Source organism: Epinephelus lanceolatus, chromosome 22, assembly GCF_041903045.1.
Source record: "Epinephelus lanceolatus isolate andai-2023 chromosome 22, ASM4190304v1, whole genome shotgun sequence".
Lineage (NCBI taxonomy): Eukaryota > Metazoa > Chordata > Actinopteri > Perciformes > Serranidae > Epinephelus > Epinephelus lanceolatus.
Window position 1 is genome coordinate 20,759,776 of NC_135755.1, and position 20,653 is coordinate 20,780,428.

At 41.9% G+C, this 20,653-nt stretch overlaps 1 protein-coding gene across 4 annotated transcripts in view; it reads left to right on the plus strand.

The window, feature by feature from the left end:
• The window catches only part of col4a6 (collagen, type IV, alpha 6), a 137,853-nt gene extending 119,414 nt beyond the window's left edge, over positions 1 to 18,439 (plus strand). For 3 of the 4 annotated variants that reach the window (XM_078164645.1, XM_078164644.1, XM_078164647.1), the window contains 24 exons: positions 64 to 108; positions 1,991 to 2,062; positions 2,585 to 2,692; positions 3,068 to 3,286; positions 3,401 to 3,559; positions 8,657 to 8,827; positions 8,912 to 9,055; positions 9,197 to 9,319; positions 9,527 to 9,708; positions 9,800 to 9,863; positions 9,989 to 10,063; positions 10,343 to 10,450; positions 10,570 to 10,677; positions 10,794 to 10,865; positions 11,488 to 11,607; positions 11,702 to 11,818; positions 12,472 to 12,633; positions 12,757 to 12,855; positions 13,073 to 13,225; positions 13,505 to 13,621; positions 13,986 to 14,177; positions 14,579 to 14,750; positions 14,884 to 14,998; positions 15,124 to 18,439. In XM_078164645.1, coding sequence (XP_078020771.1) covers positions 64 to 108; positions 1,991 to 2,062; positions 2,585 to 2,692; positions 3,068 to 3,286; positions 3,401 to 3,559; positions 8,657 to 8,827; positions 8,912 to 9,055; positions 9,197 to 9,319; positions 9,527 to 9,708; positions 9,800 to 9,863; positions 9,989 to 10,063; positions 10,343 to 10,450; positions 10,570 to 10,677; positions 10,794 to 10,865; positions 11,488 to 11,607; positions 11,702 to 11,818; positions 12,472 to 12,633; positions 12,757 to 12,855; positions 13,073 to 13,225; positions 13,505 to 13,621; positions 13,986 to 14,177; positions 14,579 to 14,750; positions 14,884 to 14,998; positions 15,124 to 15,384 — 3,158 coding nt within the window. In that variant the 3' untranslated portion in view covers positions 15,385 to 18,439. The remainder of the gene's footprint in view (positions 1 to 63; positions 109 to 1,990; positions 2,063 to 2,584; positions 2,693 to 3,067; positions 3,287 to 3,400; positions 3,560 to 8,656; positions 8,828 to 8,911; positions 9,056 to 9,196; positions 9,320 to 9,526; positions 9,709 to 9,799; positions 9,864 to 9,988; positions 10,064 to 10,342; positions 10,451 to 10,569; positions 10,678 to 10,793; positions 10,866 to 11,487; positions 11,608 to 11,701; positions 11,819 to 12,471; positions 12,634 to 12,756; positions 12,856 to 13,072; positions 13,226 to 13,504; positions 13,622 to 13,985; positions 14,178 to 14,578; positions 14,751 to 14,883; positions 14,999 to 15,123) is intronic. The other variant, XM_078164646.1, reaches the window with a different exon arrangement.
• The last annotated feature ends 2,214 nt before the right edge of the window (positions 18,440 to 20,653 follow it).

Here is a 20,653-nt window from a genome sequence, read left to right on the forward strand (position 1 = left end):
ACTCTCTCTATCCATCCATCCCTCCATCTCTCTGACCTTCCTTGTGCATGTGTATCTGTCCAGGTGAAAACAGCTGCGAAGGGGTTAATGACGCCGGAGAGGGAACGGGTGGGTAACTAACTTTTTCATCCACCAGCCAGAGTAACGAGCCTGGGACAAAGTCTGTAGCTGTTTTAGTGTCAGGCAGCCCAGCCACTGGTGGATTCATCAGATATCCCTTGTGTTCACATGCTGGCCAGAGCTAATCTGCCCAACAGGAAATGGCGTTAAAGACATCATTAGATCAGGAGAATAAACAGTGCTACTCAGGAGTTTAAGCCAACTTAAGTGAGGTATTGCCACATACTGCCTTTACTGTGTTCACATTGCAAGCAGCTTGGTTGACAGGTCACTGTATTCTGACTAAATGATTGAATCTGTGTGATAAACGTGCAGGTGTGAAGACAAACTCTCATTTTCTCTGACAACAGACCTTTTTCACAGCAGACATTTTGACTTGTCATATTAGAAAAAGCACATTCCAGTGAGCCAGCATGCACAATATTAAGGCATCCCTATTTAGATATCATTCAATAGACAGAATCACCATGAGGAAGCTAACCAGTGTAGCCTGATGGCAAGGCAAAGCTTTGAAAATATTCTAAATATATCGTATACTTAAACTAATACTTTTTTTTTGGGTACCAAAAAACTAAACAATTTGAGGCAGTGCCGGCTCAGCGCTGTTTCATTTTATGAAAGTGATGTGTAGGGTAATGTAAACCACTCAGTCTATACACCTGTGCTTTTCCTACTGTGACGTCAAAATGGCTGCCGTGAAAAAGATCTATATTGCTTTTGATTATGTTAAACTGAAAAGCAAAGCACTTCAAGACTTTGTTTCAAATCTTAAGTATTTATTTGACATTATCTGTCACTAATTAAATGCTTAAAGAAAAGAAAAATAAATAACTTAAAGACTCAAAAATTAAGTAGCCGACATCTTCTGGGGCCATGTTTTTAGCCCTGCAACATGTTTGTTAAGCCTTGAAGCACCTGCCAGGTAAATGCACTTCCATTGACAAATTGATCCATTGTTTGCAGTGTGAACACGTCGTTAGTATCTCTGACTGATGGAAAAATAAAGATTAGTGTTCTGTTTTTGTAGACAAATAGTTAAAACAAAATCAAGTAGTGAATCTAGAGCAGTAGAGAAACGTAGTCTTTGGGATTCTCACTGTCAATCATTTGTTCATGACGGCACCGATGGAAGCCTCTTGCTCCCTGCGTCTCAGGGATTCCACTCTGGCAGAGTCAGTCGATAATTGACAGTCGAGTTTCAGGTTTTATTTGAATATATATCCCTTCAGAGATACACCACTATTTTGAAACATGCGACATATGCCGCAGACACTCTCCTCTTCCTCCAATCAAAGCTGCTGAAACCTGGCGCATGTTTCCAAGCCCTGCCTCTGCTAAGTGCTTTTAACCAGTGAGGGTTTAGGAGGGAGGGGAGGGATTTATATATATATGTATGGAAATTATAGAAATGATCCCAAGTACAAAATTCAGTTTATAACTTTAATTTTTTCTAATATTTTAGTCTTCATCCTATGAGTTTTTTGACCTGCCCTTCATTGTGATGAATTTTGCTACTAACATTCAACCCACAAAAATAATTCTCATGATTAAACTCAGATTAACTGTAATGGAAATCTTATTTTTGGCATGAATGGAGGCGACAGACAATCAACACTGCGAATGACATTCACAGGCTGTTTATAAAGTTATGATACAAGTCAAAGCAATGGTGTAGTATAGTATTGTTAATTGTCAATTGTTATTGTCATACAAATGTTTAGAAATGTTATTTGAGCCACATCTGTAGGATTTAGTCAGAGAAGCGTGTAGTTACTCCTTTATGGATGGAATAAGTAGCTATTGTGGTTTACTCTATATGTCTGTTAAAGTATTTAAAGTGTGTTTGCTAACTATATGTGACTGCTACCAGGCCAAGTGCTGCCATGCTCCATACCTGGCGAGCAAGGAGACCCCGGCTTCCCCGGTGTACCAGGACAACCAGGTAGGATTTAACAAACAGGGATTTTTATTTTTTGACTCTGACTCTGGCTGTTGTCTCATCTCATGTTGAAATATTTTTTGCTAAAGTAAAACTTTTTTTTTCTGCGGTGGAGCACATTATGTAGCATCTTTTTTCCCCGTTTTCTTTATTTGTTTGTCAAAATGCAAGATCTTTTTGGGAATGAGAAGGGATTGAAGGGCAGTCGCATTGGCCAATGGATGAATGTGATTTTGTTCAAAATGTAATTGACAACACAATGCTGGAGAATGGATTAATTTCACTGTATGCTACTTGAAACATTGTATATGGACAATAATGAAAGGATTTGATTTATGATTTGCTTTCTAATGATAAAAATGTATTTTCTATAGATGTCACTTTTCAAACAGGAAACTCACCAATTCAAGAGGATATTTTGAGCAACAAAAATGTATTCAGATAAAATTGAAGTGCCATAAAAATGCCATTTTAACACAGTGAATGATGCTAATAATTGGAGTCACACCTGTGTGCACCTCCCAGGTTCTAAAGGTGAGCCAGGACAGCCAGGAGGCCGTGGACGTCCAGGGTTTGATGGTGCCAAAGGAGAGAGAGGAGACCCCGGTTTTGGAGGCCAACCTGGACCACAAGGTAAACCTGCGTGGTCTCACATACTATGTATTGTAAATACTGATTTTTTTCTCTGACGTACTAAATAGTATGGTAGTGTGGGTATTTGAAGACACAGTTAGTATTTGTTATCCAGAGCAGAATCAGAGCCAATACTGAAGATTTGAAGCAATGATAATAAGTAATAAGTTACCATTTTGTGTCTGCAGAAGACTCATGTCAGATACTTGTACGCAGCTAACATGACAGGTGGAAGCCATGATAACAAGTGAAAGCAGTAAATTGTGTTTTTGCTGAATTACTTCCAACTTAGAAATGTACATTTTCACTGTACTTGTCAATAAAGTGAGTTTGGTTAATCACCATTAATCACCTCTACTGTTTCCTCCCATGCAGGTTTCCCTGGACCCAGAGGAGATCCTGGAGTTCCAGGTATTCCAGGACAGAGTTTTGACGGAGGCAGGGGGAAGGATGGTGCCCCAGGGCGTCCTGGAGCCAAGGGCCAGCCTGGAGAGGTACTGGGAGCTACACCTGGTTCCCCAGGACAGAATGGTTTACCAGGACTCCCTGGAGACAAGGGCCAGCCCGGGACGCCAGGAGGACCTGGATTACCTGGTGGGTCTGAGACAGAGAGACTCACACTGTTACATTTTTTATGTTTTGTAGTGGTAGCAGCAGTAGCTCAGCAGCAGCAGTAATATCTGTTACTGTTGTTTCTTCCTTCTTCAGGTGGTGATGGACGTAGTGGTGTTCCTGGACTGAAGGGAGAGCGTGGAGTTGATGGTTATCCTGGTAGTCCCGGCCTTCCTGGTCTTCCAGGTGAGCCAACCTTTGGCATTCCCGGTCTGCCTGGATCTCCTGGCGCCAAGGGACTGAGCGGATCACCAGGTGAGAGAAAGATTCAGCAGCCCTGTCCATGTTTCACCAGACTTCTGTTTAATTGTAGACATTTTAGACTTGAATGTGTATGTCTAAATAGTTTTAGATTTATAGTAAAAGAAGAAAATTTTATTTAGTTTCTTGTCCTTCACTCTTCATCCCTGTTGGTTCATTTCTCTTTTTTCCTTGTATTTCTTTCACAATCTTCCATTTTACAAATCAGACACCACAGTTTTGTTCCTGTTGTTTATTCAAACTTTGCATCACCCAAAAGAATGTCTTCTTCTCCTGTTTTGTATTTTTTCCTTCTTTCTTCTCTCCTTCCTACACACCACCACCATTATCTCCATCCATTCTCTCATCCCTCCATCCTTTTCTTGGTGTTGGGTCATTCGCTATAGGCTGCCAAGGTGAGACACTCTCTTCACCATTCATCCATCCATCCATCCACCATCCTTTGCTTCCATCCCTCTATCTTCCTGCTATTCATGCATTAGACCAAACGCTTTAACTGCAGTGTTCCTCAAAGTGTCTGCCTGCCTTACATTTCTCATCCACAGCAAAAAATGTCCATCTCCAAAGTGTGATTGATTTTGCAGTCAGTTAGTCTTGTATCGCACAGCTGATTAAACAAAAATAAAATTTTGCAACTCCATTAATGGTCAGAACAGTGAGTTAAGATGGACATTTTAGCTGCAGGAGATTCAGAAACAGGATGTTCTCAAGAAATGTGACCCCTTTTGTTTGGGTTTTATTTTTGCCAGCCAGTACTAACCCTCATATTTCAATTACATCTTCAAGTGTAGTTCATACTAGATGTGTTTATTGCATTAATTGCAATAGGTTTGAACGTTTTTGGCGCAAATGCTGTTTAACAATGTTGCTGCATCAACGACCGTAGAGGCATTTCCTCCACTCTTAAAAAAAGGACTTTTAATTTTCAACTCATCTCTGCTATGCCCCCAATTTGTAGCAAGTCTGACTAACATTTCATATTTAGTAGCATGGATGTGTTGAAGATGGGTTCTCATTTTAAGAAAGTGAACAGTAGTAGTAGTTTGCTATCCTGTAGGACAAACAAACTTTGGTAACACTTTACTTGAAGGTATCTACATAAGGGTGGCTTGACACTGTCATAACCATGACATGACACTGTCATGAACTTGTCATAAACATTATGTACATGTCATAAATGTTTATGACTGCTGTCATTTGGTTTTTGTAATGACAAGTTGACATTGTTTGGGTAGTCTTGATTATGACAACTTGACATTAATTAAAGTGACATTACCAGAAGTTGTCTTTGTCATGACAAGTTGACATTAAATTTGTTTGGGATGTCCTGGGATGTCCTTAACATGACAACTTGACATTAACACAAAGACATCTTCTGGTAATGTCATCCTGGTTAACCCTATGGGCCCTAGGCGTTTTTGGGGTATTTTTTACATTTCATGTCCTTCTATGTGCCTGTATTTTATATTAATTTTCATATCAATGAAAAAAAAAACAAATCCGTGTTACTAAATTCTTACATTTTTACATGTACCTCACCATAGCAAGTTGGAAAATTACATATTCTGCCATATCTGAAGAGGGGAGACTCTCTGGAATAAGAACCATGATGCTGGGACATTCTGTCACTTCACAGTTGTCCAAAACATGTGGTTTGTTCCAGGCGGACATGATTGCCAGTATTTTTTCATTATTGCAAGAAATTCCATTGACTCATTCACAAGTCAAAAATGTGTTTTATCTGAAAGAAACATGTAATATTTACATCTAAGATAATAGAAAAATAGTCAACCAAGTGCAATGATGTCCTCCAAGATAATATTTGCCACTTTCTTTGCAGTAAACAAAGTTTGTTGTTGTTTTTCAGTTTCAGTTATATATTGGGGGGGGGCATTTTGGGCATTGGGGGGGGACACATGTCCCCCTCAATGTAAATGGTGACTTGCATGCATGCATAATTAGGCTACAGTTGTCTGGGTGCGCAAAGGTGAAGTGGCTGGTCTTGTCATACAAAGTTTGATGGAGTGTCAACTGGACAATATGGAGATGTTTGCATCTTGAAAGCCGGACTACAAATGTGGATAGACAGGGAGAAACACACGCAAGCCTAAGACGTGGTAAGATACGATATTCCTCACTATATGAAGTGACTGATAACAAGATCTGTATAATGGGTTGTAAAGAAATTTGTCAAGTTTTTATTTTGTAGACAATTAATCTGGATTTATAGCATGATGGGATGACAGCACAATGATATGTGTGGTATCACTGGAAAGCTCTGCTCCTGCGCTTTCATGTGATATGCGTGGCATTTCTGTGCGACCCTGCATTCGCGAGTAATCCATCCAAGAGTAATGTGTGTGCAAAGCTGTGTGAAAGCTTTGTTATACATAATTTTTGTGTAACTTTATCATTCTTTTTCACTGTGAAAACATTGGACTACCGACAGTGGTCTTGTCGGAAAGCTACAACTCTGCTGTTTCACGTGATATGTGTGGCTTCTCGCTATGACACACGGTCACGGAGAAAATCAATAGAGAAGAACAGGTGTGAATTTGGATGCACTATGTGTTGTTCGGGCCCATAGGGTTAATGTCAAGTTGTCATTATAAGGACATCCCAAACAAATTCAATGTCAACTTGTCATGACAAAGACAACTTCTGGTAATGTCACTTTGATTAATGTCAACTTGTCACAATCAAGACAACCCAAACAATGTCAACTTGTCATTACAAAAACTGAATGACACTTAATGACAGCAGTCATAAATGTTTATGACATGTACATAATGTCCATGACAGGTTATCAGTTATGGTAGTGTCATGTCACTCTTATGTAGATACTTTAAAGTAAAGTGTTACCCAAACTTTAGACGGTTGAACCTTGCTAATTCAGTTTGGAATTGCACTTGAGGTTTTGTACCTATTTGAATGAAATAGCTCAGTATAATTACAGCTTTGATCTATTTTAAATCCGTGTATACAGTCAGGTCCATAATTATTTGGACAATGATACAGTTGTCATCATTTTGGCTCTGTACACCACCACAATGGGTTTTAAATGAAACAATGAATACGTGCTTAAAGTGCAGACTCTCAGCTTTCATTTAAGGCTTTTTTCAAAAATGTAGTATGAACCGTGTAGGAATTACAACCATTTCTTCACACAGTCCCCCAACTTTAAGGGCTCATAAGTATTTGGACAAACTAACATAATCATCAATTAAACAGTCAGCTTTAATACTTGGTTGCAAATCCTTTACAGTCAATGACTGCCTGAAGTGTTGGACACATAGGCATCATCAGATGCTGGGTTTCTTCCCTGGTGATGCTCTGCCAGCCCTTTACTGTAGCCGTCTGCACTTCCTGCTTGTGTTTTGGGTGTTTTGCCCTCAGTTTTGGCTTCAGCAAGAGAAACGCATGCTCAGTTGGATTCAGGTCAGATGATATGACTTGACCATTGCAGAACATTCCACTTCTTTGCCTTAAAAATGTCTTTGGTTGCTTTTGCAATATGCTTCAGGTCATTGTCCAACTGCACTGTGAAGCATCGTCCAATGAGTTTTGAAACATTTAGTTGAATCTGAGCAGATAATGTAGCCCCAAACACTTCAGCTTTCATCCTGCTGCTCTTGTAAGCAAGACAAGACTTCACTAGAATAAATACAGAGGGTTTATCACAAGATGCAAACCATTGGTTAGCCTTAAAAATGGAAGGCCAGATTAGAGTTTGTCAAAAACCATGTAAAAAGCCTGTACAGTTGTGGAACAGCATACTATGGACAGATAAAACAAAGATCAACTACCAGAATGATGGGAAGACAAGAGAAGGAAGAAGGGAAGGAACTGCTCATGATCCAAAGCACACCACCTCATCAGTGAAGCATGGTGGAGGTACTGTTATGTCATGGCCATGTATGGCTGCCAGTGGAACTGGTTCTCTTGTATTTATTGATGATGTGACTGCTGACAAGAGCAGCAGGATGAAAGCTGAAGTGTTTGGGGCTACATTATCTGCTCAGATTCAACTAAATGTTTCAAAACTCATTGGACGATGCTTCACAGTGCAGTTGGACAATGACCTGAAGCATATTGCAAAAGCAACCAAAGACATTTTTAAGGCAAAGAAGTGGAATGTTCTGCAATGGTCAAGTCATATCATCTGACCTGAATCCAACTGAGCATGCGTTTCTCTTGCTGAAGCCAAAACTGAGGGCAAAACACCCAAAACACAAGCAGGAAGTGCAGACGGCTACAGTAAAGGGCTGGCAGAGCATCACCAGGGAAGAAACCCAGCATCTGGTGATGTCTATGTGTCCAACACTTCAGGCAGTCATTGACTGTAAAGGATTTGCAACCAAGTATTAAAACTGACTGTTTAATTGATGATTATGTTAGTTTGTCCAAATACTTATGGGCCCTTAAAGTTGGGGGACTGTGTGAAGAAATGGTTGTAATTCCTACACGGTTCATACTACATTTTTGAAAAAAGCTTTAAATGAAAGCTGAGAGTCTGCACTTTAAGCAGGTATTCATTGTTTCATTTAAAACCCATTGTGGTGGTGTACAGAGCCAAAATGATGACAACTGTATCATTGTCCAAATAATTATGGACCTGACTGTATGTCTCTGAAATGAGCCAATACATGCTTGTATCTGTAATAACAGTCTAAGTGCAATTGCAGCCTAACCAAGGCAATGAAACAATGTAATGGAACGTGTGTTTACATTGTTGCCTACTTTTTTGCCAAATTGTGTGTGTGTATTCAGAATATAAATGAATTAATAAATTAATTGCTATACTTATTAATAAACTATTCATAGTATTTGTGTCAGAGGTAAGTTTATTTATTCTGAAATGAAAGGTAAGTTTATATTGCCTTATAGTGTTTTTTCTTTCACCTAATAAGTTGTGTGTCTGAATAAGTAAAATCTATACTCACATTATGATATTTTTATATCAGTTCTGTGTTTTAGATCTGGATATAAAGATATCTCCACTTAAAATGTAGATTATGACTTGTGTCTGGCTAAATATCTCACCGTCTTTCTTTCGCCCTGTTTTGCCATCCATCATCGTTCCACCACCAGGTTTCCCCGGTCGAAAAGGAGACAGAGGAGACCCAGGTTTCCCAGGACCTGCTGGAATGAAGGGAACTCCAGGACTGCCAGGCACCCCTGGATCACCAGGGCCCAGGGGACCCCCTGGACCCCCAGGACCAGGAACTGTAGAGGGAATTCCAGGAATACCAGGAAGGAAGGGTAGGCTGGAGCTCACAGTTGATTTTCTTACTTGTAACATCTCCTTACAGTGACAACATTTTGATTCTCTGTGTCTTCCCACAGGCGAGAGAGGTTTCCCAGGAGTGATGGGTTTCCCTGGACTACCAGGTCGTCCTGGAAGCCCAGGGTTTTCTGGAGGGAAAGGATTGCCTGGAGGGCCAGGAAGAGATGGACTACCTGGCGGTCCCGGATACCCCGGACAGAAAGGTAGAGCGCCCAGAACAGGAATTAGGACGATGACAACAGGGCTGCGATTACAGGATGGCAGTGTCACAACAGGCCAATTGAAGTGGAGTAGGGTGATCTACAGCCATAAGTGCTAACATCCATGTGTGTCTACTCCTGTAGGTGAGAGAGGATATCCTGGCCCCCGCGGCTTGCCCGGTGTCCCTTTCCGATCAGAGTTTGTGGAGAGAGGAGAACCTGGAACCCCTGGCAGTAGCGGCCTTCCTGGCTTCCCTGGACCCAGAGGTAACACGACTTCTTCTTGACACGGACTGTAAATGTAAAACATGATATTGTGTTCAAGGAAGCCCGACAATAAACTAAAATTACTCATGATCAATTATTCCATCAGAGTATCACTTGTGTGATCAAATCTGTCATTTTCTGCCGAGCTGATGAGGATGTTTTCTCCGTGTTGCACCTGTAACCCCTCAACTCTGTGCCTGCTTTCAGGTGACAAGGGTCTGCCAGGTACACCTGGTCGTCAAGGTCTGCCTGGACTTCCTGGTTTCGCTGAGCAGAGTAAAGGACAGCCGGGACAGCCTGGGTTCCCCGGGCAACCAGGAACTCCAGGCTTCCCCGGACCAAAGGGAGAAGCTGGCATCATGGGATTCCCTGGCATGTCTGGACCAAGGGTAAAGAAACACACACACACACACCCCTACATACGCAAACATGCAGAGCAAGTTCAGCCAGTGAGACTCACGTTCTGACGGCTTTCTTTAGGGTGATGATGGTGCTCCTGGTTTACCTGGCAATCCTGGAGAGTTCGGTCGGCCTGGTGGCAAAGGTGAGTGTGAATATCAATTATCCTTCAGCTCATCTTCTATCAAATCTAGGCATTCAACCTCACATCTGTATTTGAATACTTAAATACATATATCAGGTCTTTGTCTCACATGTTTTGTTCCTCAGGTGCACCCGGAGAGAGTTATGGTTATCCTGGAGCGCCAGGACCTAAAGGCCAGCCAGGAAACCCAGGCATCCCAGGTAAGACCCATCATGGTTGGTTTTAATAAAACCAGTTGCCCCTTGTCTTAATATAATCAAGCGTTCTCTGGATATTCCAAAAGAAGCTTCTTTAAGCTGCTTTTAACTTGAGAAAAGACTCCACAGTTCACCACTTACATATTCACATTGTTTTATTCTCACTTGGGCAGCTCCCACACTGTTAAAATGGGTTTGGCTTTTATTGCAACTTTTTGCCTCTGTTCAGCCTACAATGAAAAGTTAAAACTTTAACCTATTAAATTGATTGTCTCTCTTCAGGTGGACGTAGCAATGATGGCGCACCTGGTGAAAACGGTTTTCCAGGAAGTCCAGGTTTCCCTGGAGCGAAGGGAGCTCCTGGTGAAGCAGGACGGCCTGGAATAATGGGTGAGAGAGACCGCTACCATGACAAACACATAACCAGCTGCTATATTTCTTTTGAGACACCAGACAGTCAGAGGAAACCACGTTCAGACAGTAACACATTTGCCTCGGCTCCTGTACAGGCTCCCCTGGTTTCCCCGGGCCAAAGGGCCAGGCTGGCTACCCAGGAAGAAGAGGAGCAGATGGGCCTCCTGGTCTGCCTGCAGGTCCTGGAGGTCCTGGAGCCAAAGGTGAGAGAAATATTGCTAAAGCACGTTTATATTGTGTTTCCAAATGAGATGAGAGAGCACAGCAGGTAAAGATGTAAGCTGAGGCTGTGGACAAACACTCTGTTGTGTTTCTACAGGTGTGCCTGGACCCCCTGGTTTGGATGGACTTAATGGCCTAGGTGGACCTAAAGGCCTCCCTGGAACCCCAGGCAAGTACTTCTATAAACACACCAGAATTATGCTAGGAATTCCATGGGCCCCATTTCCACCAAGCAGTACGGTACAGTTCAGCTCAGTTCAGTACCGTTTCCACTGTGAAAAGTTGTGGATGGTACCAATGGAACCATTCTGTACCGTCCCCATTTTTGGTCCCCCCTCTGTTGGGGTACCTAGCACACAGATCTGGTACTAAAAGGTGGTGCTGTGAACACTACAGTCTGTTGATTGGTCAGTAGAGGACAGTCACTCTGCTCAGGGCTGAGCTGTGGCTGGTTTTGAGGCTCATGTAACCACTGTTCATACCATGGAGAGTTTTACATATATTAGTACACTATAAAATAAAATGGATGATGAAAGAGGGGCAGACTGGAAACGCTAAATGGATCTAGGGTCTAGCTACCGTGTCTGAAGGGTTACTTTTGGTTCCAAAGGGACCATACCGGATGTGTTTGATGGAAACTGCGCTTATGTGGAGCATCAAATGACTTTTAAAGGAGTCTGAAGAGACTTAAACCAATTCAATGCAATTCAGATCACAGATCATAGTTTGCCTCAGAGGGCTTTACAACATAAGATATAGATTAACAGCTGTTTTGTTGTATTTGAATCCAGGTGGGAGTGTAGGAGGTCGCCCAGGAGCTCCTGGTATTCCAGGGTTAAAGGGAGAGAGAGGCGTCTCCTACCCAGGAGGTCCAGGCTACCCTGGACTAAAGGGAGAGAGAGGAGAGTCAGGTAAGTTAGACGTCAAAGAAATTTTAAAATGCCAATTAAATTATGAATGAAATATTATTATATCAAACTAATTGTTTGTTTTTGTGGATGCCAGGTGGTCCTGGACGCCCAGGGTTCCCTGGTCGGCCCGGACCTCCTGGTCCTACTGTGGGGTCGGATATCCCCGGACCTTTGGGAGACCCTGGCCTTCCTGGACTGGATGGAGAGTATGGTAAATATGTTTTCTCAATTAAATTATCTCCCATTTCCTATTACCTTTCATTTCCTTTCCTTCCCTTTTTCTCCTTTCACTCAATTTGCTTATTTTTCCTTTCTCTCATCTCCCCTCTTCTCTCCTCTTCTCTACTTTGCTTTCTATCCTTTCCTTCCATGTCCTTTCCTTCCCTTTGTTCCCTCTTCTCCCCTTTCCTTTTCTTCCCTTCCCTTTGTCTCCTTTTTTTTATTTCCCTTCTCTCCTTTCCTTTCCTTTACTTCCCTGTCCTTTCTTTTCCTTTCCTCTCCCCTATTCTTTCCTGTTATGTTCTCTACTTTCCTTTCCTTTCCTTTCCTTTCCTACTCTCCTCTCATCTCTTCTCATTTCCTCTTCTTTAATTTCCTTTCTTGTCTCTCTTTGCCTTCTCTTTCCTTCCCTTCCCTTTTTCTCCATTTTGTTCTTTCCCTTCCCTTCTCTCCTTCCCTTCTCTCCTCCCCTTTCCTTCCCTCTCCTTTGATTTCCTTTCTCTCCTTTCCTCTACTCTCATCTCTTCTCCTTTCCTGTCCTTTCTTTTTCTTCCCTTTCTCTCCTTTCCTCTCCTTTGGTTTCCTTTCCTCTCATCTCTTCTCCCCCTCTCTCCTTCTAACCCTCTCCTCTCCTCTCTCCTCCAGGATTCCAAGGTCCTCCAGGTCCTCCCGGGCCTCCTGGTCCAGGCACAGCCCAGGGAGACAGAGGTGACTCTGGGCTCCCAGGCTTCCCTGGCTCCCCTGGCAGGAAAGGAGACTCAGGCATCCCTGGAGGCCCCGGACTTCCAGGCAGCTCTGGTTTCAAAGGTGAAGTGAAGCTCCAAGCAGTCCATAAACAAAAATACAATAATACGAAGATATTAAACTCATAATAATTGTAATAATAATTGAGTTTCTAAAAATGTAAAACCTTGTATTTTTGCTTTTTAGGAGGACGAGGTGAGACTGGCTTCAGTGGAGGTCCTGGTCTCAAGGGTTTCCCCGGTGATCCTGGTTTCTATGGAAGCAAAGGACCAAAGGGATTTCGAGGTAGGAGGACTTTTATCTTCCCACAGGTAGAATTCCATAAGTGGGTTGTGATGGTACCAGAAAAGAATGAAAACTTTTCTCTCTCTCGCACCTCACCTCCTTCACCCGTTCTTCCACCAATATTCCCTCTTTTTCCCTCTCACACATTCACCCTGTATTTTACCTCCACCCATCACCTGTCCTCCCTCCCTCTGTCTGTCCATCACCTCCTCTCCAGGGCGTACTGGTCGTAAGGGTCTCCCCGGTGTCACGCTGCCCATGGTGCCACGAGATTACGAGCGACCCTACGGAGAAATGGGTTATCCCGGTGCAGGCGGGGGCAATGGTGCCCCTGGAGAATCTGGTCAGCCTGGAATACCTGGACGTCCAGGTGAGTGGTGAATCAGTGCAGCTTTTTACAGATGATGTTTGCAGTGTTGAAGTTGTTGAGAATGATCTCTTTCTTGTGTGGCTGTTCTCTGTTAATCACATTAGCTTTACCTCTAGGAAACAGCGTGTTTTAGACAGCTGTTGTCACTATTTAAAGGAGAATATTTAGTGAAGTTAATCCAGTGTGCTTTACAGTGCAGGGAAACAGAAACGTAATAAAGTGGAATATAAAAATAAAAACAAATGGCTGTCTGACCCCTTGTTCACTCTCCTTCCGCAGGTCCTAAAGGTCGTCCTGGTTCTGTGGGCAAACTTGGCAGGACTGGATCTCCTGGTCTGCCAGGATCCATCGGTGATGGCGGACCCCCTGGTTTCCCTGGACCTACTGGAGAACAAGGTCAGTAGTCTGTCTCTCTTTGTGTCTCAGATCCTGAAGCAACTGATAACAAATATAACACAGCTTTACTCCAAAGTTGGTAGAAAACATTAAAATAACAGATTGTATTGTATTTGATGCCACAACTTATTTTGTCTGCAGTTCTTGCAGTCTGTGACCATTCAAGCTGAGACGTTGAAATGCTGTTTATCACCATAAAAATACATAAATGATAGTGCCGGCTAAAAAGCTCCTTTAACCCATACATGCCTCCACACCAATCCCTGGACTATCACTGTATCAACATGAGAAACAAAATACTACCATCCCCACTGACAGCAGTTCCAACATCTGTCTAAATATCCTCTCATTTCCTCTTCTTCAGGTCCCCCTGGTGCAGCTGGACGTCCCGGCCCCCCTGGTGGTGTCGGCCGCAGTTACAGCATCGGATACACGCTGGTGAAGCACAGCCAGAACTCCCAGGTCCCCATGTGTCCTCAGGGCATGGCCAAGCTGTGGGACGGATACAGTCTGCTGTACGTGGAGGGACAGGAGAAGGCACACAACCAGGACCTCGGTATGGAAACACTTTTACTCACCCAGCCAAAAACACGATGGCAGTTGTTTCAGTCGTGGACCCAACTGCACATAAAATAGTTACAGTCCACTAGACTCTTGTGCGCTTTCATCAGCTCGGCATTTAATGAGGTCTGGAGCATACGTTATAACAAACATCATGTCACCAGGGAAATCGGTCAAATTTTGGAAAAATCACTTTCCTTTGTTTTGTATGGATCACATCCAACATGAGTTTCAGTTTTCTGACGATACCTGCTGTCTACAGGTTCATCCAACACTTATGCATTCACATTTCTCTATTTCCAGTTCACGCAATAGAGTAATTTTTCACTTCCTGCCCTCCATGCAAACAAGCTCTAACTGCTTTACCCCTCTTTCTCTCTTTCTTTGTGTCTGCAGGTCAGCCAGGGTCGTGCCTCCCCAGGTTCAGCACCATCCCCTTCCTGTACTGCTCCCCCAATGAGGTCTGCTACTACGCCAGCCGCAACGACAAATCCTACTGGCTCTCCACGACCGCACCCATACCCATGATGCCTGTGGCCGAGGAGCAGATTCAACCTTACATCAGCAGGTGCTGCACACTGCTTTGACTCTGTGTTACTGTGACTGTTAAATCAAACTGCACCCTTTACGTTACAAACGTACCATACATGTGCACCCTAACCCTTTTTATTTATTTATCTCCTCTTGTACAAACACTCCAGGTGTTCTGTGTGTGAGGCTCCGTCTCAGGCTGTGGCTGTCCACAGTCAGGACATGACCATCCCCACCTGTCCTCCTGGCTGGAGGAGTCTCTGGATAGGATACTCCTTCCTCATGGTAAACTATTTATAACCATTTCTTTATAATAAAGGCATACAAATAAAATCAATCATCATCCTCTCCTGCAGCAGCAACAGCAGTTTGTGTCAGATAGATACTGAATCAACTTCTCTCCTGTGCAGCACACAGCAGCCGGCGCCGAGGGCGGCGGTCAGTCCCTGGTGTCTCCCGGCTCCTGTCTGGAGGATTTCCGCGCAACGCCGTTCATCGAGTGCAACGGGGCCAAGGGCACCTGCCACTACTTTGCCAACAAGTACAGCTTCTGGCTCACCACGGTGGAGCCCAGCCAGGAGTTTGTCTATTTGCCATCACAGGAGACCCTGAAGGGAGGCCAGGAGCGCTCCAAAGTCAGCCGCTGCCAAGTCTGCAGCAAGCTCTTGTAGTAGGAGGAGGAGCGGAGGGATGGAGGTGATATATCAACACCTCAAAGGAAAAAAAAGAGAGAGGTGTTGATGATGGAGGATGAGATGATTTATACAGAAATCTATAAAAGAACACGTGACTGACTGTACATGAGCCCCTCTCCTGAATCCAGTCGAACAACATCGACTCCGTTTTTAGAGTTTTTGATCCCTTTTAGGAATGAATGGCTTATTATATAAAAAAGAAGAGTTGGAGGGAGGAAACAGAAAGAGAAGGGCTTCAGTGTGATGGCTCTTGTCTAGATTATCACTGACAATGGTGCTATTGTTTATGTTCTTTGTGTTTTATTTTTTTGTGTCTGTTTTCTCGTTACGGTTTTGGCGAGAATCGTTCTCGGCTACCTCGGAGAGTGCCACCCCTTTGGATAGCACTGCACCGCTTACACATCAGGGCGGGACGTCTGCTCCAGGTGCATCGGTTCAGACTGTTTGGCAGTCTGTTGTATCTTAACTTTAGTGAGCTGATGTAACTGAAGCAGAGTCACCTGATCACGGTTCAGACACACATTTTTAGGGAAATGGCCGCCATCGATTTTCGCCTCTTTTGTATTATCTGCCGGCTACAACCACTTCAACTACAGTGATGTTACAGATTGTGTTACGTTAAAGCTGCACCAGCTCAAAACTTACTGGTGGTTTTGCACGAATGACTCCATTGGTCATCACTCATTTCAGAACAGTATGGAAATCAAATTGTTGAGATTTGAGACTTGTTAGTGCGCCGTGTTGTTCAGTGTTTCCCCCACGTTAGCTGCTTTAGCCCTTATGCTAACAAAACTAAGCACTCATTCCACCACCTACTGCAACACCAAATTCTGCTCTCAAATTTACCACTTAGAAGTTTCTTTAGATTTTAAACATGTAGCCCACTCTTCAGAATATTTATCAATTAGTTTTCGCCAAATCCATATGAACCACTCTCCACATCAGCTTGAATTTGATCCATGTTAGCGATTCTGACCCTGTTATCTTAACCTCACCTGTTCAGCTGACTTTGGCGGTTTACATAACGGACACTCAACCTTCCTTCTGTTATTACAGACATGTGAACTCATTACAGACACTTGAGTCGTTCATGGACTCATAGTGATGCACCGCTGCAGTTCAGGTAGTGCACATTTCTTTTGGGCTGTCAGGGTTCCCACTGCCAGGCCTTTACATTTAAAGGGGGAACACTGTTGTTTTTAGGAAGTTGCAGTATTGTAGTTGTATGTTTCTTGGAAAATGACATCTTTGTGCAGTTAAGGAAATGTATTTAAAAGCATCTGAGCCACTAAAGTCACCAACTTTTCTGAAGATACTGTACAGTATTTTCATCATTGTTGTGTGTGCAATATCAGATGCACAAAACACACTTGGGAAAAAATATAAAAGAATAAAATGTATTTCAAAAACAGGAGAAAAGTAGCAAAATGTTAAAAAAAAAAAAACTGAGGAAAAGTGAGAGAAAAGGGCAAAAATTGATAAATACAAAAGCAAATTGCTGCCGGTACACAACATTTTAAATCAGATTCTGGACCAACAGCAACTTTTTAAGGCAAAAAAAAACAACAGATTTCTCAGTCCTTTTTTAATTTACATTTTTGCTCATGTGAGTGGATTTTCTAACAAAGCAAGCAACATTTTCAGGTGTAAACTATCAGATTACAGAAATCATTTCAAACCCACGATAGCCTTGACATCATCAAATCTTCCTAAACGTGTTAAGTATGATGAAAGCGAAAGCTCCAGTTTGTAGTTATCGTGCAAAACGACCAGTGCAGTCCTTTAACTTTCAACATTTGTCACATTTCATACGCCTGTGATCTCTGTACGTGTCACAGTACGACTCTATGGTGCTACAAAATACCCTGACAGTTGACTTGAACTCGGCAACACTTAAAATATTAACCTGCATGCAATAAAAAAGGAAGAAAGAGTTTCTGAAACAAAACCTCTTCACCAGCTGACTGTAACGAACAACTTGAATGAGGCCACCCATTCATATGTATTGCACTGATGTGAGCTCACATGGGTTAGAACAAGAAACAAGTCAGAACATATTTCCTCTCCACCTTCACAGGCTTTCATCTTTACATTGTGACCAAACTAGTGTTTTTTAAATCACCCTTTACTCACTAAATTAGCAACGGAAAACCAAACACACACACACACTCTCTGATTGTTAATTATTGCTGTACATAGTGCTTCCTGTATTTCCCACCAAAGTATGTCGGAGCAAAAGTCTATAAAGCTATTAGCTCTTTATTTTATTTTTATTTTTTTCCAGTCCTTGTGTGTTTTCTCTGTCCCTGGATAAGAAAGAGGAAGAATTTACTCATTTTGTGTCTATAAATGTAGATTTTGGAGCCAGATTTATGACAGAACGTCTCATTTTTTTACATTAACTTTGGTTTGCAATGTAAATTAAAGGTCTTAATTAATAAAACTGGTTAATATCAGACTCTTGTGACCTTATCCTCGGACAGTGGAAGCTGCTTGGTGACTTGTAACCACTATGACCACTGTTTCTAGCACATAGCTCTGTCTCTCTGCTGGTAGCCCTGATTTTATTACTATGTCGCATTTTACTTCCTTTTTTGTTTTATTTTATTTTATTTTTCTCTTTTTTGTTTTGTCAGCCTTTGTGGTTTTGTAATCTAGATTGTAATTATTTTACATAAATCATGATACTATCCCCTGGTTTTATTTACTGAGATGGGAGGGAATGGGATGATAATGATGTGTACATTAAATTTTATGGAGAAAAAAAATGCCTTTCGGATTATGTTTTATATGGAGAATATATTCACCTCTGATGATATAACAGACGCAGCAACTGTCTTTATTGTCTGTTCGGTTGTTATCCCGTTTTCAAAGCAAGGAGTTGAACTGTTTTATGCCTGGAGTGACAGAAAAGAAATGCAGTTTTCCTCAAAGAGGATCTATAACAAAAAAAAATGGTAATAACATGTCTGTTACTGTAATGTTTATTTCTGTGCTCACACACTTTGAAATAAAGTCTCTAAACTAAGAATCTCTGATGCTGAATTATTATTCGTAAAGCAATTTTGTGTTTCAGTAATTTTATGAAAGCAGGTGTTTTTTCTTTCATGTTTGATAAAATAGAATTTAAAATTTGATAAAATAAATAAACATTGACGCAGGATAAAAGTTAATGTAGAAAGAAAATTTAAATAATAGTGTTGGAAAGTCAGTAAGTACTTAAGTACAATTTTGAGGTACTTGTACCCCTCTTGAGTATTTCTATTTTATGTTACCCTCTGCTTTTACTCTATTAATTATTAATCAAATAATAAATTATGATATATTATTAAAGGTTAAGCCAACCAGGGGTATATAAAGTAATCTAAATTATCTAAATTATATTTTTACTTTTGGTACTTTAAGGATATTTTGATGCTGATGTTTTTGTACTTTTATTTAGCTAGAGTTTGAATGCAGGACTTTTGCCTGTGAGGGACTGTTCACTATGAGATGGGACAGGGTGGTGCAAAACAGGGGTGTCACTTTAAATATATTTTTAAGCACTGGGGAGGGAGTTTTGTTATTTGATTTGCTTAGGGAAGTTACATTTTACTTTAAATGGTTGTATTTTGTATTTTTGTATTTTAAATACTCTCAGAACCCCAAAACCCATACAGTTGCAATCAAATTTATTCAACCCCCATTGCATATTAGGCTTATTGGCAAAAAATAAAATTTCTCAGCTGTTTGCAATAAACAAAGTAGACAAGAACTGTTTAAGTAGTTCAATGAAACTAATATTACAGGGTTTTGATCCAAATTCAACACAAAATGCTACTTTTAATGACTACTGCAGTCTCAAAATTATTCAACCCCTTCATGACAACCATCTTCAGTACTTGGTAGAGCACCCTTTTGCTGTTATGACCTGCTGCAAACGTGATGCATAGCCAGACACCAGCTTCAGACAGCGTTCCTGAGGAATCTCAGCCCATTCCTCATGGGCAATGGCCTCCAGTTCAGTAATATTCTTGGGTGTGCGTTTTGCAGCCGCCTTCTTCAAATCCCACCAGAGATTTTCTATGGGGTTCAAGTCAGGCGACTGTGACGGCCACTCTAGAATCTTCCATTTCTTCTTCTGAAACCAAGCCTTGGTGGACTTTGAGGTATGCTTGGGATCATTATCCTGTTGGAAGGTCCAATGACGCCCAAGCTTCAGCTTCCTCACAGACAGCATGACATTTTCACCTAAGATTTCCTGATACTTGACTGAATCCATCATGCCCTCCACACGCTGCAGGTTTCCAGTGCCAGAGGCAGCAAAGCAGCCCCAGAGCATCACTGAGCCACCGCCATGCTTCACTGTAGGCAGGGTGTTCTTTTCAGCATATGCTTCATTCTTCTTCCTCCAGACATACCGCTGTTCCATAGGCCCGAAGAGTTCCAGTTTTGTTTCATCACTCCACAGAACAGAATTCCAAAACTTCTGTGGCTTATTTATATGGTTTTGAGCATAATGGAGCCGACTTTTCTTGTGCTTTTGGGTCAGTAGTGGTGTACGTCTTGGAGTCCGGGCATGGAGCCCTTCGGTGTTTAGTATGCGCCTTATTGTACAAACTGAAACCTCAGTGCCTGCTGCCACCAAGTCTTGCTGCAGGTGTTTTGCAGTCACTTGAGGGTTTTTGACCACTTGACTTCTCAGGAATCTGGTGGCAGCTGCTGACAGTTTCCTCTTTCTGCCACGTCCAGGTAGTGTAGCCACTGTTCCTTTGACTTTGAACTTGCGAACTATGCTTCCAACTGTATCTCTAGGAACATTCAGAGCTTTTTCTATCTTTTTGTGTCCTTTTCCTTGTTTGTGCAAGGCAATGATTTCTTCTCTGAACTTTTTGGACAATTCTTTTGACTTTTGACTTCTTTTGCCATATTTCTAACATGCAATCAAACGTCACTCTCAACAAACCCCTAGCCAGTCCAGGTATTTATGTGTTCTGTCTCAAGCACACCTGAACTAATGAAGCCCTTGATTAGTTGCACCAGGTGTGCTTGAAACAGGGGGTTGAATAATTTTGAGACTGCAGTAGTGGTTAAAAGTAACATTTTGTGTTGAATTTGGATAAAAACCATGGTAATATTAGTTTTATTAAACTATTTCAACTGTTCTTGTCTACTTTGTTTATTGCAAACAGCTGAAAAATTGTACATTTTGCCAATAAGCCTAATATGCAATGGGGGTTGAATAATTTTGATTGCTACTGTAAGT